Source organism: Nuphar pumila, chromosome 7 (genome assembly GCF_984573655.1).
Source record: "Nuphar pumila chromosome 7, dmNupPumi1.hap1.1, whole genome shotgun sequence".
NCBI classification, from domain to species: domain Eukaryota; kingdom Viridiplantae; phylum Streptophyta; class Magnoliopsida; order Nymphaeales; family Nymphaeaceae; genus Nuphar; species Nuphar pumila.
In genome coordinates, this window is record NC_143255.1 from 28,772,289 (window position 1) to 28,794,017 (window position 21,729).

Here is a 21,729-nt window from a genome sequence, read left to right on the forward strand (position 1 = left end):
AGAAATTCATAAAACAACTTCATATTTCTATCAAAACCTTAAACTACCTGATGGAGGTACACACTCTGACTGGTGAACATTCCTTGTGCATAACCTATGTGTTGAACATAGATGTATTGATAGTAGGGAAAAACTTACCTGCGGATGTGATCCTACTCGATATGACTGAGTTTGATATAATATTGGGCATAGATTAGTTATTTGAGTATCATGCACGGGTCATGTGTTAAGAAGGAAAGGTTGTTTTGACTAAACCTGATTGTCCAATAGTAAAATTTTAACTTTCTAGGCCTATATTGAAGGGTGGGGTGATTTCTTCGTTGAAAGCACAAAAGTACATATAGAAAGGGTGTACTGCTTTTCTTGTCAGTATCACTCTAGTTAAACCAAAAGTTGCATCAATAGAAGAATTAGACATAATAAGAGAATTCCCAGATGTATTCCTAGAGGAATTACATGGACTCCCTCTACATTGAGAAGTGGAGTTTAATATCGAGTTGTTGCCTAGAACAATGCCGATTTTCAAAGCAATATACCATATGGCACGAGCCAAACTTGAGGAATTGAAGAGGCAACTAAAAGAGCTTATGGATCGAGGATTCATTTGACCAAGTGTATCTCCGTGAGGTGCACCGATATTATTCGTGAAGAAGAAGTACAAAACAATGAGATTGTGCATTGAGGTGCACCGAATTTGTTCGATCAATTGCAGAAGGTGAAAGTATTTTTGAAAATTGACCTTAGAACTGGGTACCATCAACTCAGAATTAAGGATGAAGACATATCAAAGACTTCCTTTCAAACAAGGTATGAATATTATGAGTTCGTAGTAATGTCTTTCAGAGCTAATGCGCCAACAACCTTTATGGATCTCATGAACTGAGTATTTTGGCCTTGTGTGGATACGTTTATAGTTGTATTCACCGATTATATCTTGATATACTTGGAAAAATTTTAGCAACATAGAGAGCATTTGCGGATCATTTTAGAAGTCCTTAGGAAGCATCTATTGTTCGCTAAGTTCTTCAAGTATGAATTTTGGCTCGATAAAGTTATATTTTTGGGTCACGTGATATCTAGGAATGGAGTATTTGTGGATCCAGCCAAAGTAGAAGTCGTACTGGATTAGAAGCAGCCTAAGATTGTTAGTAAAATCAAGAGTTTTCTTGGTCTAGCATAGTAAAATCAGTGATTCATTCAAGACTTTTTTAGAATTGCTTTACCTATGACCAAACTCTCGCGCAAAAGAATCAAGTTCAAATGGACGGATAAATACTAAGAGAGTTTCTAGTTTTTCAAGACAAAGTTCACAACAACTCTTGTCTTGGCTTTGCCTTCTGGTCGAGGTGGTTTTATGATATACATAAATGCCTCTAGAACATGTTTGGGTTGTGTGTTGATGCAAAACGATAAACTTATAGCATATGCATCTCGACAATTAAAGAGTCATAAATGGAACTATCTAACCCATAACTTGAAGCTAGTAGCAATAATGTTTGCATTAAAGCTTTGGTGACACTATTTGATTGAAGACAAGTTTGAAGTCTTTTTGGATCATAAGAGTCTCAAATATTTATTTTCTTAAAAAGAGCTAAACATAAGATAACGACGATGGTTAGAGTTTATCAAAGACTATGAATTTACCTTATCCTATCACCTAGGAAAAGCAAATGTTATAGCAGATGCGCTTAATCGCAAGTCTGGTAGTGTTCTAGCCAATCTTGTGAGGAGTTGGAAGCTTGTGGAGGATTTCATTGTGTGAAAACTATTTTCAGATGGTTGCAGAGTTATTCAGTTATCTGGTTTGACCATACAATCAGAGATTCTCTCAAGAATCATTGCAGAATGGAAGTACAACCTTCAATACGAAAAGCTAAAAGCATGAGAGCTAGTCTATTTGGGATTGATCCCATATCTATTCTCATTTGGCTTCTTTGAAGAGACCCTTTGGTTATCTGCATTCTGCCTCTGACTATTATTCTTCTTGACCTTTTGCCCTGCAGCCTGTAGTGTATTGATCATGTCTTTAGATGGGTCTAACTTTTTGTATATGTTATTGTCTTTGCTGCTTTTCAGGAACCCATTATATACTCCCCTTTTTTATTCCTATCTCAAAGGTGGTAGCCTTTTTAATGAGTTCGGTATAGGTTTCAACCTGAGCCATACTGATCTGGCTCCTCAGAGGTTGAGAGAAGTTGTTCATGACTATCATTAAGGCATGGGAGTCTGATATTGGATCCTTCATTCGATTGGCCATCAACTGTCATCTATTTATAAACTCGTGGGAGTCTTCTTTCTTTTTCTATTTTAGGTCATACAATTGGCGTATGGTATGGAGGACCTCCATATTAAAGTGAAAATGATCCATAAATAAGATCATGATTTGCTTGAATTTTCTGACCTATTGGATCTTCAGGGTGGCAAACCATTCCAAAGTCACTTCCTCTAGACTCTTGAGAAAGCAGTTGATCAGCCTCCAATTGTTGTTTCAATATTTAGATACGCTCCCCATGAACAAGGCTATCTATGTTCTTGGATCTTCCTTCCCGCTGAATTTTAAAAACTTGGGAAAATTGTCCTTATCGTCCTCATCACACCACTTAGGCAAGAAATTCTCTAAGGAGTACTCTTACAGAAACATATCCATGTATTTCATTCTGGCACCAAGGTTTTGAACCATCTCTTCTAGTTAGACTTGATTTTTCTGTCTGATTTCAAAGATGTGGGGTGGCTTGGGCGAGCCAACCTGGGTTTGTGAACTTTTCTCTCCCAGTTAAACACTTGAGACTCACTATACTAGTTATAACCACTTTCTAAATCTGACTCTTGAGCTCTTCTATCCTTCCTATAAGCATTGTTTTTTCATGTTCTAACTCTTGGGCTTTTCTGATCCTTCTGTGGGCTCATGTCTGCTCTTGTTCTAGCTTCTCTTGAATCTCTCTCATTTTTTCATCTATCCTCTTCATATTCTGTCTAGCTTGCACTATTACATCCCTTTCTTCAAATGGGCTTTAAAATATGAGGTCCTAGGGTTTCATCTCTTATTGGACTCTTCTTCTATGTTGAGTTGTTTGTCTTGCAACACTTTCTTCAGAACAAGCTTTAAAATGTGAGGTGTCTAGGATTCATCTTTTGGTAGACTCTTTCGTACTGAAACTCCTCATCTTGTAACCCTTATGATGACCTTTGCGAGATTGATGAGAGTACCAATGTGACAGGGCTTTTCTCTTTTTTTTATCACCCATAGACTCATCAGAAATGTCAGTATGGGTCATTTCTTTTGGATCCTCATTAAATATGATGGTTGGCATCTCATATGTGGGATTATTCAGAGCGAGTTCCTCTAGGATAGATTAGACTAGGAGTTTTCGGGTTTTGGATCGGGTATTCATTATACCCCAAGCAATTGGTCCACATAGGCCCAAACAAGTAATGAGAAATTTTTAAAATTGATGGGTACCTTAATTTTCCTCGAAAGATGTATCCACAGATCCACAAGGTCTCTTCAGGTTTTATGTGTCAACCTTCCCTTCCTGGTTAACATTGATACACCCACGCTAATAATTTAAGAGTATTGATATGGATTATCTGGATCTAATGGTACCACCATCGATATACATAAGCTAACTGCTTAAGAGTACTAGTGGAGAATTCAAAGATCCAAATGATATGACAATTTTTTTTTTAAAAAGAGAAGTTTTTTTTTTCTAAAAGAGAGATAAAAAAACAAGAGAACACAAAAGAGATCCAAATAAGGTACCAAACAAACCCTAACTTGCCGAAAGTTGTAGTTTTTCTATTTTCTATATGGCATGAAATTCTTCAGCAAGAGTTTCTAAAATGTGATAGGCTTAAACCTGATGTTTATGCATGAATCTAATGCAAAAAGACCTAAAACGAATAACATCAATTAGAAAAGCAAGTGAAACAACAAAGAGGTCGGACGGTAAAACCCTATGGACGATCATGCCTATGATGATAGAGACTGGGATGACAAAAGCCAATGGATAGTCCTGCCTGGGATGGTAGAGTTCGGGATGGCAAAGTTGCTAGACGATAAAGGGGCCAAATAGCAAAGCTGTAAGTACACGTTTTTATCATATGGAAAAGTCTGCAAATGGCAGTCTATAGAAATTATAGACGACAAGAGTTTGAAAACCAAGGATTTGGATGACCAAAATGGTCGAAAGCAAAACACAAATGGCAAGTACTGGAGGATAAAGGAGATTCGAATGGCTAAGTTTGTAGAACAGAGTCTGGGCAGCAGAAAAATTGGCCGACCAAAGGAGGGGTCGAACAACCAAACCTACAGAGGTGGCAGAGGGACCGTACAACTACGGAGGGGGGGGGGGGCAAACGACCAAACTTGCAGAGGCAGCAGAGGGACCAAACGACCAAACCTATATAAAGGGATTTGTAGATTGCAGAAGGAAAAGTCTACAAATGGTAAAGGTCTCGACATTAAAAGGGGTTTTTGTTGCCCCAACCTAAAGAAACTAAAATTTGAAGGTTTTTGGGCTCCTTAGGATCCAATTCTTCCTAAAATGCACTTCTAATTACAAAAAAAAAATGGTGTCTGACTGTAGGGGTGCGCCCTTATTTATAGAATTTTGAAAAAGATTCAGATCACCAGATTTTTTAGGTCTACATCCGAACCAAATAGATCTGAGTCTATTCCAAATGAGGATAAGGCTAATCCAAGAGAGTCCTCCTCTCCTAAAAAATGCGTAGAAAGGGGAGGATAGGGATAAAAATAGATGAGGGTCCAAATGGCTTATCCTCTCAATCGGCTCACTAGATGACCAAACGTTTTGGCCGTCCCAACCTATAGATGACCCTCATAGAGGGTTGTTTGAATTTGGGTGGCCCACCTAAGTGGTCATCCCAACCTCAGACGGCCTACCTAAGTGGTCATTCCAACCTTGGATGACACAGGTTGTGTCATCCCCAACTATGGATCAAATGGGGATAAGACAGGCAAGACAGTTGGACAAGGGGTTATCCCAAGATAGGATGACAAACTATGGAGGACTATCCCAAGGTGGGATGACCAACTATGGGGTGCCATCCTAAGGTGGGATGACCACACTTAGAGGTCATCCCAGTTGGGACAAGGCTAGATAGGGAAGTCTGTCGGAACAAGCGGGACAAAGGTGGGATGGCCAGGTCGTCCTAAGGTGGGATGACCAACAATGGGGCCATCCCAATGTGGGACGACCAAGTATGTAGCCGCCCCTAGGTGGGATGTTCCAAATATGGGGTTGTCCCATTGGTGTAAATTGGGGTCCAAGACAGGCTGGACAAGGGGTGTTATCACAAGGTGGGAAAACCAAAATGGAGGTTTTCCCAAGCGCAAAATGATAGGGGGGCATGTCGGTCAAAAGAGGACAACAAAACAGTTCTATCATCCCTAATGTCTCAAAATAGGATGGCACCATCGTGGTATCGTTTCAACCAGGGCTTAGGAGCAAGGGCCACTCTAAAGGGAGATGACTGCTCAACCTGTCCACTCATACCTGAAACAGGCCAAGATGCTCTGTCTCAAGGCAAGACAACCTGTCTCCGAGGACAATGGATTTTCCCAAGGAAAAATGATGACCTATTCTTAGGGACAATGGTTTGGACAGAAGGACGATATATAAGATGCCATCCCTGAACAAGACTCAGGCTTTAGATGACACCTTAAGTGTGTCATCCCATGATAAGACAAATGGACTTCCTAGGGTTTTGGGCATTTTAGAAAATTTGGGTGTCTACAATGTCATAAGAATGTTCCCAAATGAGTAGAGACATTCATAGCATGTATTTATGAATGTCGTATATTTGCGAACCTCCTTGAGGAATATTTACTTAAGTGAGGTTTGCAAGTTTTCTATGCCAAGGTCATATGGTATTTGCCAAGGTCATAATGTATTTGTAGAGTCGAATCAAATTGTGAAAGTCAAAGATATTCACAACAAGTATTTGCGAATGTCAGCAGGCATTTCTGAACCTCCTCGAAAAGTATTTAGTTAAAGGAGGTTTGTTGGTTTTCTTCACGAATGTCATACTATATTTATGAAGGTTGTACTGTATTTGTTGAGGTCAAATCAAAGTGCAAAAGTCAGGGACATTCACAACTATTTGTGAATGTCACAAACATTTATGGAGCTTCTTGATGAGTATTTTACTTAAGTGAGGTTTGCATATTATATTTGTGAAGGTCTTACTGTATTTGCGAATGTCATGATGCATTTGTAGATGTGCTCAAAATCTCTTTTTTTATTGAAAGGTTTTGAACTTCCTATTGTGTATCTATATATCGCCCAAACTTCAATAGGTTCAGTTGCACGAAAGGAAAAATTGTTTTAAAAAAATAAAAAATCAGTGATTTTGGATATGCGAAAGATTTTGTCAAATTGCTAAGTATTTAAAAAATTGTACCATTTTGCAAAGACAATACAATAATTTTCTGTTTTATGAAACCATTAATATTATCAACTATTTGTTTTTTGATAAGAATGCTAGGCATAGGCGTCTCCTTGCCTTTGATTTGATAATCAGAATGTTATACAACAAGTACATCAAAATTGCATGGGTGTCAATATGGAGGGTTGTCCTTCCACTCCTATACATGCCATTTTTTATGACGAAGGGAACCCTCAGTGAGAAGCGGGTCACTTAATGGGTCTAGCACCTTGTGAGGTAAAACTCAGGTTTGAAGACATAACCTCCCAGCCTTACGTGGGAAGGCCAAAAATGGAGGTTGTCCCAAGCGCAAAATGACATGGGGGGGCATGTCAGACAAAAGAAGACAACAAAACAGTTCTACCATCCCTAATGTCCCAAAATAGGATGGCACGACTGTAGTATCGTTCCAATCAGGGCTTAGGAGAAAGGGCCACTCCAAAGGGAGAGGACTGCACAACCTATGCACTCATACCTGGAACATGCCAAGATGCTTTGTCTCAAGGTAAGAAAACTTGTCCCCGGGGATAATGGCTTGTCCCGAGGGAAAATGATGACCTATCCTTCGGGACAATGGCCGTGACAGCAGGACGACATATAAGATGCCATCCCTGAACATGACTCAGGGTTTAGATGACACCTTAAGTGTGTCATCCCGGGATAAGACAAATGGACTTCCTAGGGTTTTGGGCATTCTGAAAAATTTGGGTGTCTACAATGTCATAAGAATATTCCCAAATGAGTAGAGACATTCATAACATGTATTTTTGAATGTCATACATTTGCGGACCTTTGGAATATTTAATTGAGGTTTGCAAGTTTTCTACGCCAAGGTCATATAGTATTTTCCAAGGTCATGCATTTGTAGAGTCGAATCAAAGTGTGAAAGTCAGAGACATTCACAACAAGTATTTGCGAATGTCAGCAAACATTTATGAACCTCCTCGAAAAGTATTTAGTTAAAGGAGGTTCGCTGGTTTTCTTCGCAAATGTCATACTATATTTATGAAGGTTGTACTATATTTGTTGAGGTCAAATCAAAGTGCAAAAGTCAGGAACATTCACAACTATGTCACAAACATTTGTGGAGCTTCTTGAAGAGTATTTTACTTAAGTGAGGTTTGCTGCGAATGTCATGATGTGCTCAAAATCTCTTTTTTATTGAAATGTTGTGAACTTCCTACTATGCATCTACATATCGCGCAAACTTCAAGAGGTTCGCTTGCACGAAAGGAAAAAATGTTTATAAAAAGTCAAAAATCAGTGATTTTTGATATGCGAAAGATTTTGTCAAATTGGTAGGTATTTCGAAAATTGTATCATTTTGCAAAGACAATACAATCATTTTCTGATTTGTGAATCCATCAAATGTTTTTTTTTTTCGATAAGAATGCTAGGGTTAGGCGTCTCCCTGCCTTTGATTTGATAATCAGAATGTTATTAGACATACATGTACGTCAAAATGGCATGGGTGTCAATATGGAGGGTTGTCCTTCCACTCCTATACATGCCATTTTTTACGACGACTGAGAAGCAGGTCACATAACGGGCCCGCCTCCTTGTGAGGTAAAACTCAGGTTTGAAGACATGACCTCCCAGCCTTGATGTGCTTCAACCGTGATAAAGCAACAACAGCCCCCATGCACCACTGGGATTCGATCTTGGGCCTTTAGCTTAACATAGGACCCTGCTGACCAAGTAGGTAACCACCACGGTGGTAGGATCCATGCCAATTAGTTACTGAATCTTGACACTCTTAGGATACATCTATCAAGGCTAAACAAAAAAAAGAACAGACCTTATCAGGAACTATGAAGGATTTAACTTGACACTCCAGCCGTTGAGAAACGATATGAACTAGGTCTCGTCTCTGGATGCCTCTCTGAACACCTTGTAAGACTTTTTTATTTTTTTTGATAGGCAAGCTGGGGTTAGGCAGACCCCACCAGTAATACAACCATACCATTGGGATTTGAACTGGTGACGTGCACTCACTGTTCCTACCAGACAACTGGAGCCACCTGATACTTCAACTTGCCCTCGTGTCTCTCCCTTTGCATACTATTTTTAATAGAAAAAATGCGCAAAAATGGTGTATCGCGTGTCTTGTGTAACCAACTATCCATCATTCTGCCAAAAAATATCCTATACAACCCCTAATTATGTAACCAACTATCCACCTTTCTCTGTACATGCTATATACATTTAATTTAACCCAACCAGCTGAGGGAAGGAGGCTCCTACCTCCTGCTTTCCAGGTCGTCATGATAGCATGTGGGTGTGTGGGTTTCAACACATGTTCTCTAAAGGGGGGTGTGAGAAAGAGAGACACATTTCTCATGAAATTTGTGTTTCACATGATAGGATCCTGTAAAATAATTTTCATAAGAAACAATCTGCTTTCTCTGTCTCATGTTAAGTGAGAAACTCATAAGATAAGGTGGGCTCCATAGTCAAAAGGCAATAATTTTGCATTTATTAAGAGTTTCATTTTGAATAAGAGTCAAAAAAGTTAATGGGCGCAATGCCAGAAAAGTTGGTGGGAAACAGACATTTCATATGGGACAGGCTATTCTGTCATTGTCTGTTCCTCACCAGCCAGAGACAATGAACTAAAAATATAAATATTGAGCTTTCCTACAAAATCAGCAAACAAATTAGTAGAAATATATAGGTTTTTCTCAGTAACTCATAAGGTAAGGTGGGCTCCACATGCAAAAAGCAATAATTTTGCATTTATTATGACTTACAGTGAGTGTTTCATTTTAAATGAGTGAAAAAGTTAACAGGTCCCATATATATAAAAAAAAAGGAATGCTTTTGAATGTGTCAAATGAAATAGACATCTAGTATGGGACAGGCTGTTCTGTGACTCCTGTCATAGTTTGTTCCTCACTAGCCAGCCAGACACATGTCCATCTGCCTGTTCAAGCAAATGTAATGTTTTCAAAATCCAAACGGACACAAAATTTATACAATTACAGTTAACACACACACAGATGCTACATATAGCAAAGTCCTCTATGTATAAAGTAACAGACTGTAAATTATAAACTTAAAATCTAAAACATCTCAAAGCTATATAGTTAATTAATAATTAACAATCAATAAATAGATAATTAATATTGGACACTTTTAATCCCACATGTGATCACAAATTTTCCGGATCCTGAAATAGATAGAATTGGCCGGTTCAGGTCCATAAATCTAGTTAACTCCTTTTGATAAAAGTAGCCAGTATCAGTACCTATGTTGACACTGGATGACACGGGTATGGGTTCTTGGTAAAGTACCCATATTATGTAGATTCACCGGTTTGAGTAATGCCCCCATGTAAATAATGCTCACTGGGTCTTAAAAATATGTTGAAAAGATATAATTGATACCAAGACTTTGATCAACCAGTACATAATGGCCAAACTGGCATTATTCTACGAAATTGGCAGACACCCAAAAGGATGAGTGCTGCCCCACCTCTCACCCTTTATTTTCATCTTTATTGAATTCTACCAAAAGGTTATAGGACACCTTATCACCAAGCATTCATAAGTTTGTGAGTTATTAAAGATCTTTTCTTTCTCCTTTTTTCTATCTGAACAGGGAAAAAGATAACGAAAAGAAACAGCTTGCTTACCAATTCATCCCAAGAACTAAGAGAGGGTGTTGTGTGTGCACCTCCGAAACATGCACTACTAATATTTAATATTTTTAACGATTGTATGCATTTGTTCAATAAAAAAGCTGTTTTTAATATTAATTTATGATAAAGCTTAGTTTTTTATTGATTAAAATTTTTAAAAGATTATGTGTCCTCGTGTACTATTTTTTAAATAAAAAGTTTGGGACTTTCACATCGAATCCATGTCACACGTCCTCGTGTCTTCGTGACATGGGCTTTTACAAGGGGGTGAAACCGGGTCAGACGTCTGAACCGGGTCATACATTGAATTTGAATCTCTATTTGGTTGCGTGGTGCAAAAGGGTGTCAACGGGTCGGGTTTACCTAGACCCAACCCGTACCAACCCTATAAAATGATAAAAAATATTATTTTATCGGGTATGGCCAAAGTTGCTCATTTTGTTTTTATCAGGTTCGGGTATGGTTTCTCTTGTGATGAATCCAATTAAACCCGGATACGGACCCAATACTATACCAAAAATCGGTGTCAGGTCTGGTTTCACCTGGGTCTGAACCAAACCCGACCCGTTGACACCCCTGGAGCATACAAATGGGATATTAATTTGTGTGGGAGTGCGTGTCAGGTTTACACAAGTGCTGCCCATCGTCGTCGGCAAGAACCCAAGCACAAGCGCCTTCAGGTATTCATGGCTTTGACGACGGTATTGGTCACCGGAGCCGGCGGAGGAACTGGTAAAAGTTTTTCCTAGGAAACCCACTCACCATTTACTCTCTCTCTGTCTCTCTCTCTCTCTTGAATGAGTGCTTTGTGGGATTTCAGGGAAAATTGTGTATAAGAAACTGAAGGAGAGGAGCGATCAGTTCATCGCAAGGGCTTTGGTTAGGAGAGAGGAGAGTAAGGGACAACTAGGAGGAGGTGACGATGTGTTTCTCGGGGATATTACGGACGCCAGCAGCATTCTTCCATCGTTTGAAGGTGGTATCGATGCATTGGTGATTGTCACAAGCTCACCTGACGATCCAAAGGCAAACCCTGAACAGGTCTGACTCTGGAGTTTTGATTTCTGGAATTCATCGTGTACCTTTTTTTCGAGTATTTTATGTGCAATTCTATTTACATTTTACTTTTTGGATTTTAGATTGATTGGTTGGGACAGAAGCATCAGATTGATGCCGGTTGGTATTATTTATCTATTTTTTTTTCTTTGTTCAATAACTTAATATTTTTGGGTTATGCCATTTAAAACCCATTCTATGATGGGGAGACAAAAAATATTTTATTCAGTGTGGCACGAAGCTCACAATCTGAATTCACAAAAGAATAAAGAAAGCACCCCGTTTGGATGACAAGCGGCACAACCAGGTTTTTCAAAAACCTGCTTGGCTTGTGAACCTGGGTTTTAGCAAACCTGGTTTACCAAAAATCAGATTTTGTTTGTGTTTGGATGACCCCAAACCTCAAAAACCAAGTTTAGGATTTCCAAACCCCAAAAAAGAGCCAAAAAAAAATTGGCTCGACATTTTTCGGCTAGCCACTGATAGGAAAATGTCAGAAAGTAAAAATTTGTAAAAATAAAAAAACTGGGTGATCATTTTCTGGCCAGCCAATGACCAGAAAATGACGGGACTGGTATACCCTAAGAGGGCGTTTGTTACACTCGAAAGAAAGCTTCTATTCTTTGAAAGGGTCTTTCATTGTCATGTTATTACAGTTTATGTTTATTTACTCAAGGAGTTGTGCAGCTATAAATGCGGGAGTAAAGCAGATTGTTGTGGTGGGGGCCATGGGTGGATCAGATCCTGATCGTTATTTCGCTGAACATCCTGTATATCATAAGATAGGGGTAAGCTAGCTTTCGTTAGAAACTCTTTTGGAGTCCCTTTATGACGTTTTGTTAATTGATTATGTGCTCTGTACATTTTCCAGTTGCTGGTTAGTTGTTCTGGCTTTCATGTCCTTTACTCCCTTTTTCTTTCTGTTTGGCTTTTCATTTTTTTTTTTTGAAGAATGATTTTGTCTAAGCTTTTCTTTTTCCTGTAAATACTCATGAAAATTGATGGAACTTTATAGAGGACTAAAATTGAATGTCAATTGACAATGTTTTGTGCTTTCAGACAATGAAGCGTAAATCCGAGGAGTACTTGGTAAACTCAGGTGTACCATATACAATCATAAGGTACCTTCTAGAATTTCTTATGTTCTGAACGTATTTAATTAGTTACGATATGGATGACCTACACAAATTTGTTGGAACATTTCTTTTATGCATCCTTCGGTTCACTAAAGAAGTGATCATTGTTTTAATTGGCCTTAAAGATCATGTTCAGTAGTTTCTTTCTCTAACTTGTTTATGTGATTTATGTCCTAGGGAACACAGCAGCAACTGTTTTTAAGTAATTGCTTTTTTCCGCTTTGAGCTGGATAGCCAGATGTAATTTTACTGTCAAAATGTCTTTTTGTTTACCAAAGTTCCTAATATTATTTCAAAACTAGATTTTTAGTATTATTTACTGTGTCTAAGAAATAGTTGGTTGAGGCTTAGGTTTGGGTCTGAAACCTAGCATTGTGACGGTGTCATATATGTAAAATGCATTATCAAAAAAATACATTTTGTTAGAGTTGAAACTTAGACCAATGTTAACAAAAATTTTTGTATGGGAAGATTTGACTTACTAGGATTTCATAAAATCCTTTTCAAAAGCTTTAAAAGATGTGGGGATGTTCATTTTAAGTCTCCACCGTCCTTCACGAGAAGGTAAAGCAGGATTTGGTTTTTAGATCTTCGTAGTTTAATGCTCACACTATGGCTTTAGATATGTGAATAAAGATCAAAAACATATGAGTTATGGTAGGAAGGGTTGGAGCACATGAAGGGTTAAGCTAGGCTTTTTCTCTAGGGCCAACTCTCAAACATGAGATTTCTAGATCCTCGAGGCTCTAGGGGCTAACCCCCGTATTTATAATAATCTTGGATTGGATATGGATCAGGGTATTTTTTAGATTTTAATCCAACCCAAATAGATTTGTTCTACAGTCCTAGGATCCTATGGTTAGACTCTTGTATGCCTATGATCCATGCAATGAAACTAGTGCTTTATGAAAAAATAGGTAGCCCCTAGGTCCCTTATAATCTTAAAAGGAGGTTGGATTAGGGTGTGCCTAAATAAAAAATGGCCCTTCAACTCAAGAGTTGTATCCCTTGAATTCACAGTTAATTCCTGAGCGACATGTAACCATTGGAATTGACCATTCCTAATGGTTACCTTATGACTATATATTTTCAACATCTTCTCTGTCATCAAACTTATTCTCACTTTTGGGTTTTACTTTGGTATACTTATGTTACTTATATATTTAGTCACGTATTCTGTAAATTTTTTATACATACTTCATAAGGATTTTATTACCTGTATGTTAGTCACGCACTCTACGAATTTTTTATATGTTCCTTATAAGACTTTATTCATAGATAATTGTGTATTCTCTAACTCACATGCCTTAAAGGCTATTTATTTTCAATCTTACTCAATCACCTTCCATATTACATAGAGGTAAAGAATTCACTTGCTATTTGTTTCTATTTTCAGATTATGCGCTAAACATAGGGTTAATTTTTTAATTATAAGACATAACTCACATGCCATAAAATTATGATATTAGTTGTTACACTAATCATCCTCATTGTACCTCTCATAGACATGTAAAATTGTATACTCATCCCAAACTTGTCATACTATGCATAAAACAAATTTTTCATAATATCCTAAGAATAACTATCTTCAAGATATATGAGTTTTCATAGTAACATGCATACTAAGGATTGAAACTTATTCATATATGCTATTGATTTTTCATGACATTATGAAGTTCTTTTTGCTATCAGTTCACCATTATGATTTGTCATGTCTATCTCACATACATATAAAACTTTTCAATTATCCTTTTATTATAATCCTTAGTGCAAATAATGCATCAACCTATGCATCAAAATTTTTAATAAAGAAAACAAGCATATACTCTTATCCTACCACCATAGTAATTTCAGCATACTTTTGATCATACATCACATATCGACAACGTTGTCTTATCTCATATAATCAATTCTTTATGAAGCTTCATATATCCTCGAAACATATATGCACGGATTTGCGAGGCTTTTTGGGTTTTATAGATCAAGGTTCCCTTTCAAATCTACCATCGATATACCCAAGCTAACAACTTAAATGTACTGATACATGAATTTTTTGGCTCCAAGGTACCACTACAAATATACTCAAGCTAACTACTTAAGAGTATTGGTGGAAGATCTGAAGATCCAAATGATAGGACAAGATATTTTTCTGAAATTCTCAATAAAAAAGAGGCTCTAAGCCTAAAAGAGTGGGAGATAAAAGAGAAGAGCACAAAATCAGATTAAAACAAGATCTCAAGCAACCCTAACTTATTGAAGGTTGTATTTTCCTATTTTCTATGTCATAAATTTTTCTCCAGCAAGTGTCTCTAAAATGGTAAGCCTAAACCTAATATTTATGCATGCGACTAATACAAAAAGGCCTATACTCAAAAAAGAAAAAGAAATAAGACCCTAAAAAAGATAAAATAAACCAAAAACAAGATGGTCATACACAGGTACCAACGATGAGACTTTCACCAATTTTTGGTGGACGACCGAAAATAGACGCGTGACATGGCTAGACGACATTGTTGTCAGACGATAGACCCTAGGTAGATGACACAATGGGTGCCAAACGATAGGCCTTTAGACAACAGGGAACTTGTCTAATGGCAGACCCTGTAGTAGCCTAAGAAAGGAGATTGCCAAGGTCTGGGGCCTTCAGATGATTTTGATGATGCAGATGGCAGAGAGGCCAGCCAAATGACAAGCCTCGTGTGGCCAACGATAGATGCAGACCCTGGATTGCAAGGTGGATGATAGAAACAAATCAAACGGTCGTGCTCAGAGTGACGTTTAGGGTTGGATGACAGAGGAGTCGATCAGACGATAGTCGTTGGCTAAAAGGGCGACTGTTGGTCGACAAACCCCATGAGAATATAAGGCAACAGACTCTACGAGGCAGTCTGACTATCTGCCGAGTAGTCCAACAACAGAGGGGGAGCTAGATGACAAACTTCAGTTGTTGGAAGTTTGTTGGATGACAGTCCCTATGAGACCCTGAGCCATCAGACTATGCTTGATCTAGGATGGCACAGTGGTCTGTCAGTCTGCTGACAAGGATGTTGCTAGACGACAAGCCCTATTACAAATGACATTGGTCAGACGACAGAGCTGGTCTGTCATATGACCCAAAGATCCAAAGAACCAACACAAAAAATGGGGTTTGGGGCTATTTATGACCCAAAATCCTTCGATGCTACAATTCTAATTACGAAAACTGAAAAAGAACATGATACCCCACTGTGATCGCCAAGAATTGTTAACAAATTTTGTTGTATGGGAAGATTTTACTTACCCCAATTCTGTAAAATCATTTTCAAAAGCTTTTAAAAGATGTGGAGACACTCGTTTCAAGCCTCAGTCATACTTCATGAGAAGGTAAAGCAAGGGTAGGTTTTTTTATCTTTGTAGTTTGATGCTCACCATCACAGATTCAAATATGCAAATAAAGATCAAAACATATATGAGTATCAATAAGTAGATTAAATAAATTAGAATAAATAAGCAAATGATCTGGAAAGTACCTTTTTCAGACTCGGAAGTTCGTTTTGCTCCTCTGGGGCTTCCCTTCAATTAAGCAACACCTCGCATAGGTTCTTTCAGCAGCTTCGGCAACACCTCCTCATGGTAGGAAAGGTTTGAGCACAAGCAGGGCTAAGGTAGGCTTTTTCTCTAGGGTCATCACTCAGGTATATGATCTCTAGGCTCTAGGGGGGCTACCCTTATTTATAATAATCATGGATGGATATGGATTAAGAGTTTTTTGGATTTTAATCTGACCCAAATGGATATGTTCTTATCCTCGTGAGAGATAAGCCTCATCCAGAAGAGTCCCACAAAAAAATGCACAGGAAGAGGCTGAGTCCAACTGGGATATGCCTCTTCGAAAGCTTATCCAAGTGTTCGACGGGACAGCATACTGGAGTGTCGTCCTAGGGTAGGATGACACCCTAGTGTGCCATCCCAGAGCAGGACACAGGGGAAATTTGGGTGTATACAACCGTATAATAGGACTATAAAAAGGACATTGTATCAGAGTTGAAAGGAATAAGATTTTATCTCGATACTTATTGCTTGCAAGCCATATACTTCAATTATTTGTTTCATACTATATTATGTTGAAAATTTTGTGTAACGTATTGGGTCAGGCAATTGAGCTTGAACCAGGTACGCTTAGAGATATGCGTATGCATGCACTATCTTTCATGTGATAGTTACCCCACTTAGGATCAAGTCCTCAGTGCAATGGGTACTCGTGCAACTATACTCATAGGATACAATCAAGCTTTCACCTACTCACGAAAATTGGTCCATGCCCTGCACTGGGTGAGACCAATCACCTCGACACCAACCACCTTGAACAACCTCTTGACTAGGATAGGAAGATCTAGGCTCGAATTGGGTATAGATCCCAAGTTCAGATATGGGTATAGATCCAGACTTCATGTGGGTATGGATCAGAACAACAACAGGATCTGGATTTGAACAACAACAGGATCTGGATCTCATGATTGGATTCGAACTGCAATCGGATCTAGATCTCAAGATTGAATCCGAACTGCAATCGGATCTAGATCTCAAGATTGAATCCGAATTGCAACTGAATATGGATCTCAGGATTGGATCCAAATTACAACCAGATTTGGATCTCATGATTGGATATGAATTGCAACTAGATTTGGATCTTATGATTGGATCCAAACTGTAATCGGACCTGGATCAAAACAATAATTTTGAAATTGAAGAGGAGAGAGAGAGAGAGCAAAACTCATGGGAGAGGAGGAGAGAAGAGAGCTCAAAAGAGAGAGAAAGAGAAGAGAGTGGTGAGGGATGAGAGAAATGGGAGAGGGTTGGGGTCAATAAACCCCAGCCCCCAATCCACCATAAAGGGCCTTTAATAGGCTCAAACGACCAACTATTATGGGCCATGGCTGGCTAAAATAGTCAACCATAAAGGCCCAAACCCAAAAGGGGTCCAAAATGACCCTAAAATGGTCAAAAATGACCAAGACTAGGTCAACAATCAAAGGTCAAACCAGTAAAGGAGGAAGATTCAAATAGGAATCAATGCAAATTCAAGGTCCATTAATGAAAAACCCAAACCTAAGATCCAAAATCCAAAACACAAGTGTCAAGGTCAAGATCAAAGGATAAAGACATGCACAAGCTCAAGACCTAAAGACCTTGAGGGCCTTGCCCTATAAGGCACAAAACTCTTTATATAAGGATAAGAAAAGTTTCTACATCTTTCAATATGGGACTAAACTTGTAAGAAATACCAGAAACCCACAAACTTAGGGAAATACGAAAAATATAAGAAAAACTTAGGAATAGATTTGAGCAAAATCCAACATATTATGTGATGTAAACAATGTCTAAACTATATTTATTACTATTTAATGAGCTTATAGAAGCTGAGCCAATTTGAACATATACCATTCATGTTCGGCTTACCGAGCATGTTTTACGGGTTCGAACATAGCTCTTTACGAGCCCAACACAAGCGTCTCATCTCATTTCCCAGCTCTCAGACTGAGCAAGCATAAGTTGGTTAGTGCTTGAATGGTCTAAGTTCAGCTTGTTTGGTTGGTTTACGAGCTCTACTTCTCAAATCTTATAATGCTTAAATAATAAGTGCACTTCTCCGTTGTGCTATCATTCTTGTTCTTTGAATGCATGACCTTGCCAGTCAATTTAAAGCAATCAACCTAAGCCCAAGGTATGTTCATCACAATCATGTCATTGATGCATGAATCACCATGCTTATGTGATCATAGCCCTATATTCAATAGCTAGTACCTCCACAGCACTCCAGATGCCATCAATTATGGAAAGTAGAGAATACTCATGTTGGTGCAATCAACCTAAACCCAAGGTATGTGCATCACAATCATGTCATTGGTGCATGAATCACCATGCTTATGTGATCATAGCCCTATATTCAATAGCTAGTACCTCCACAGCAATCCAGATGCCATCGATTATGGAAAGTAGAGAATACTCATGTTGGTGTATTTGCATGTTCGATGCACATTCACAGAGACAACATGGTTAGACTAAATGAGCACAGTTTTCCTCTCATCTTCATTTTTATTTGCTATTTGTCCTCTGTGCTCAAGACCTGGAATGTTGCTGGACGAAGAAGGCGGTCGACGTGAGTTGCTGTTTGGAAAAGATGATGAGTATGGAACAACAGAAACAATGTCAGTTACCAGAGATGATGTAGCCGAGGTTTGCATTCAGGTATGTTAATAGCTTGTGGTGCACAGATGCACATGCATCAACATGTTTGCTGCAGGTTTCCGCATACAACATAGAGGCATCCTGTTCTCTGCCTGAAAATTGCTTTGATTTCTTGTCTGCAGGCACTGCAGTTTCAGGAGGCAAAGAATAAAGCATTCGACCTGGTATCAAAGCCTGAGGATGCTGGCCCGCCTACAAAAGATTTCAAGGCGTTTTTCTCACAAATCACCACATCTTTTTGAAAGCTCGGCACTGAAGCCAAGCTCGTTGTTTGTGACAATTAAATAGCCACTCTTTTATAATCTTGGAGTCATGGCTGAGAAACATGCTACAATAAGGCACTATGAAGTACAAACAGAAGGAATGAATTAATAAGTTCATGCATATATATATATATATATATATATATATAGTTTGGTTCTTCGTTTTCCAATCTGAGTGATTAGGCCACAACTGAAGTACAATAGCAATATCTGAGCTTACATCACTTCTCTAGACCAATCGGAACATCCAAGTAACTCGTTGTCTGAATGCAGCAGTTTGTCCAGAAAAACAGGATAAGTTGGGACATTAAATATAATGCAATATCCCGTATTATCCCAGTTTCCTGGACAAGTGGGTACATCCAAATCCATTTATCCAAAAAAAGAGGATAAATTAGGACGTCAACTTCTACTCCATAATGTGATATCCCAGATAATCCTAGTTTCCTGGACAAGTGAGTGCATCCAAACCGATTTATCCAGAAAAACAGGATAAGTTGGGGCATCAAATTCTGCTCTATAATGCAGTATCCCAGATAATCCCAGTTTTCTTGACAGGTGGGTGCGTCCAAACCCATTTATCCAGAAAAAGAGGATAAATTGGGACATCAAATTCTGCTCTATACTGCAATACCCCAGACAATCCCAGTTTCCTGGACAAAGTCTGCAAAAACAGGATAAGTTGGGGCATCAAATTATGAAACCCATAGTCAACGGTATTTTGGCTTCTCAGTGACCGTGGGCCCCACCAATTCCCGAGCCTCTGGGTGTTTGTTTCACCCCCTTCAGAAAATGCTCATTTTCATATGAAACAGAACCGTTTCATATGAAAACAGTGGGAAGCAAACGCCCCTTAACAGTTGACATGCCTTCTTCATCTAACGTCTTTTCCACTTCTTTCCTTAAAAAGTGCATTCATTTCTGCAGTTCCATATTTTCCATAAGATGATTTGAAACCAGAGAACCCAGCTGCGGTAAACAGACTTGTCTTTGAAACAGAATGAGCCCCACTTCCGCAATTCACCCTCTAATTGGATCGGCAGTTGTGGTTTTTGCCATGCTCCCATACTCTCTTGCTGTTTGGGAGCGCTGCCATTGCTGAAACAATGCCAACACTACATTTCAACACCATTCAGGAGAGGATGTTTTTGGCAACTCCATCTCTCAACATCACACATTGGCCAAATGATATTTTGGCAACACATTGAAACCTTGTTTCCATCACATTGCAAGGCTCCCAAACGTAGGCTAAGTTAGATTGCTAAAATCACCATAAGCCTCACGATTCAAAGCAACTAACAATTGCAATATATCTTGGTACCCTCTTCTTTAAATAAGATTTGATAACATACCCAAAGTCTTGTTTTCATTGAGGTATCTCATATTATAAGAAAAAAAAAATCATAAGGGTGAAGTGGGTCTAGCATCAATCATACTTGGGCAACTAATTGTTATCATGCAAAATTTTACTTTTACAATTCAACTGTTTTTTTGAAAAAGTTTTTTAAAAACTCGTGTCCGTTTTGAAAAATATAAAAAAATTTGAGAGATAGGACTCGTTTGTCGGTACGAGGTTCAACTGTTCCTAGCGCCTTAACCAGGGGTAATCGAACTAAGGATTAAACGATATGTCTTATTTTATTTAAATGTCTTAAGATATTATTCTAAATCCTAGAATGTAGAAAAGAATCAAACACACATATGATATGATGTTAAAAAAGAGTTTATTGAAAACATGTGGAATTGTTGAAGAACTTTGAAAAGAAAGATATTTTTGAAATATTCTAAAAATCGATTTTCTGAAAGGCTCAACTGACTGGGCATGTGACCTTATGGGTCCATGAATGATGCAACCTAAGTCTAAATGATACATGGATGCAGTTTTATCAAAATTCCTTTTTGAAAAGATTTAAGAAAAATCAATTTGTAAATCTCCTTGTTTTGTAAAAACTCCTTTGATGAGAAGGGGGTTTTATGCTTTATAGAATTCAAATGAAATAAATTTGCCACATGTTCATGACTATGGTCACAAGTATGTTTTGAATATATCTTATTTGATTTTAAAAAAGAGGTTTTGAAAAACGATTTTGAAAGATTAAAAGTATGCAATGATTTTGAAAATAACCTAAGGTTTAAGCTTTTGTAACTTAAAAGAGATTAATAAAACTTGAATTTCATTCATATTCTAACTATGACCACAAATACGAATTTCACTAAGCTTATTTCTTAAAAGAAGGTGCATGTGTCATTTGTGTTTTACTATTATAGAATTTGAAAAGCGCATATGCACGACGAACCATAGCAATTGATATTAAGAAAAGTAAACTATATGCTTATGCAATCTTAAGCTATGCAGAAAAGTAAATTTTTATTATTTTTTGTATTTGATTATAATTTATATTGAGAAATTGAATAATAAAATAAAAAAATAAAGAAAAAATATAAATATTGAGCTTTCTTACAGAATCAGCAAACATGTTAGTAGAAATATATAGGTTTTTTAGAATTTATCCAACAATAATCCTGTAAATTATTTTTCATAAGAAACAATTTGTTTTTTATTTGTCTCATGTTAAGTAACTCATAAGGTAAGGTGGGCTCCCCCATGCAAAAAGCAATAATTTTGCATTTATTATGACTTACAGTGAGTGTTTCATTTTGAATGAGTGAAAAAGTTAACGGGTCCCATATACAAAAAAAAAAAAGGAATGATTTTGAATGTGTCAAATGAAATAGACATCTAGTATGGGACAGGCTGTTCTGTGACTCCTGTCATAGTTTGTTCCTCACTAGCCAGCCAGACACATGTCCCTCTGCCTGTTCAAGCAAATGTAATGTTTTCAAAATCCAAACGGACTCAAAATTTATACAATTACAGTTTACACACACACAGATGCTACATATAGCAAAGTCCTCTATGTACAAAGTAACAGACTGTAAATTATAAACAAAAATTCTA

General features: G+C 37.9%; 1 protein-coding gene across 1 annotated transcript; it reads left to right on the plus strand.

Annotated features, from left to right (window-relative positions):
• The first annotated feature begins 10,694 nt into the window (after positions 1-10,694).
• On the plus strand, positions 10,695-18,940 carry LOC149831674 (uncharacterized protein At5g02240-like). The gene is made up of 7 exons (XM_090014060.1): positions 10,695-10,819; positions 10,908-11,128; positions 11,227-11,263; positions 11,831-11,931; positions 12,203-12,264; positions 18,384-18,507; positions 18,630-18,940. Exons 1-7 carry the CDS (start codon positions 10,774-10,776, stop codon positions 18,747-18,749), a joined length of 711 nt encoding a protein of 236 aa, XP_089870186.1. The 5' UTR covers positions 10,695-10,773; the 3' UTR covers positions 18,750-18,940.
• The last annotated feature ends 2,789 nt before the right edge of the window (positions 18,941-21,729 follow it).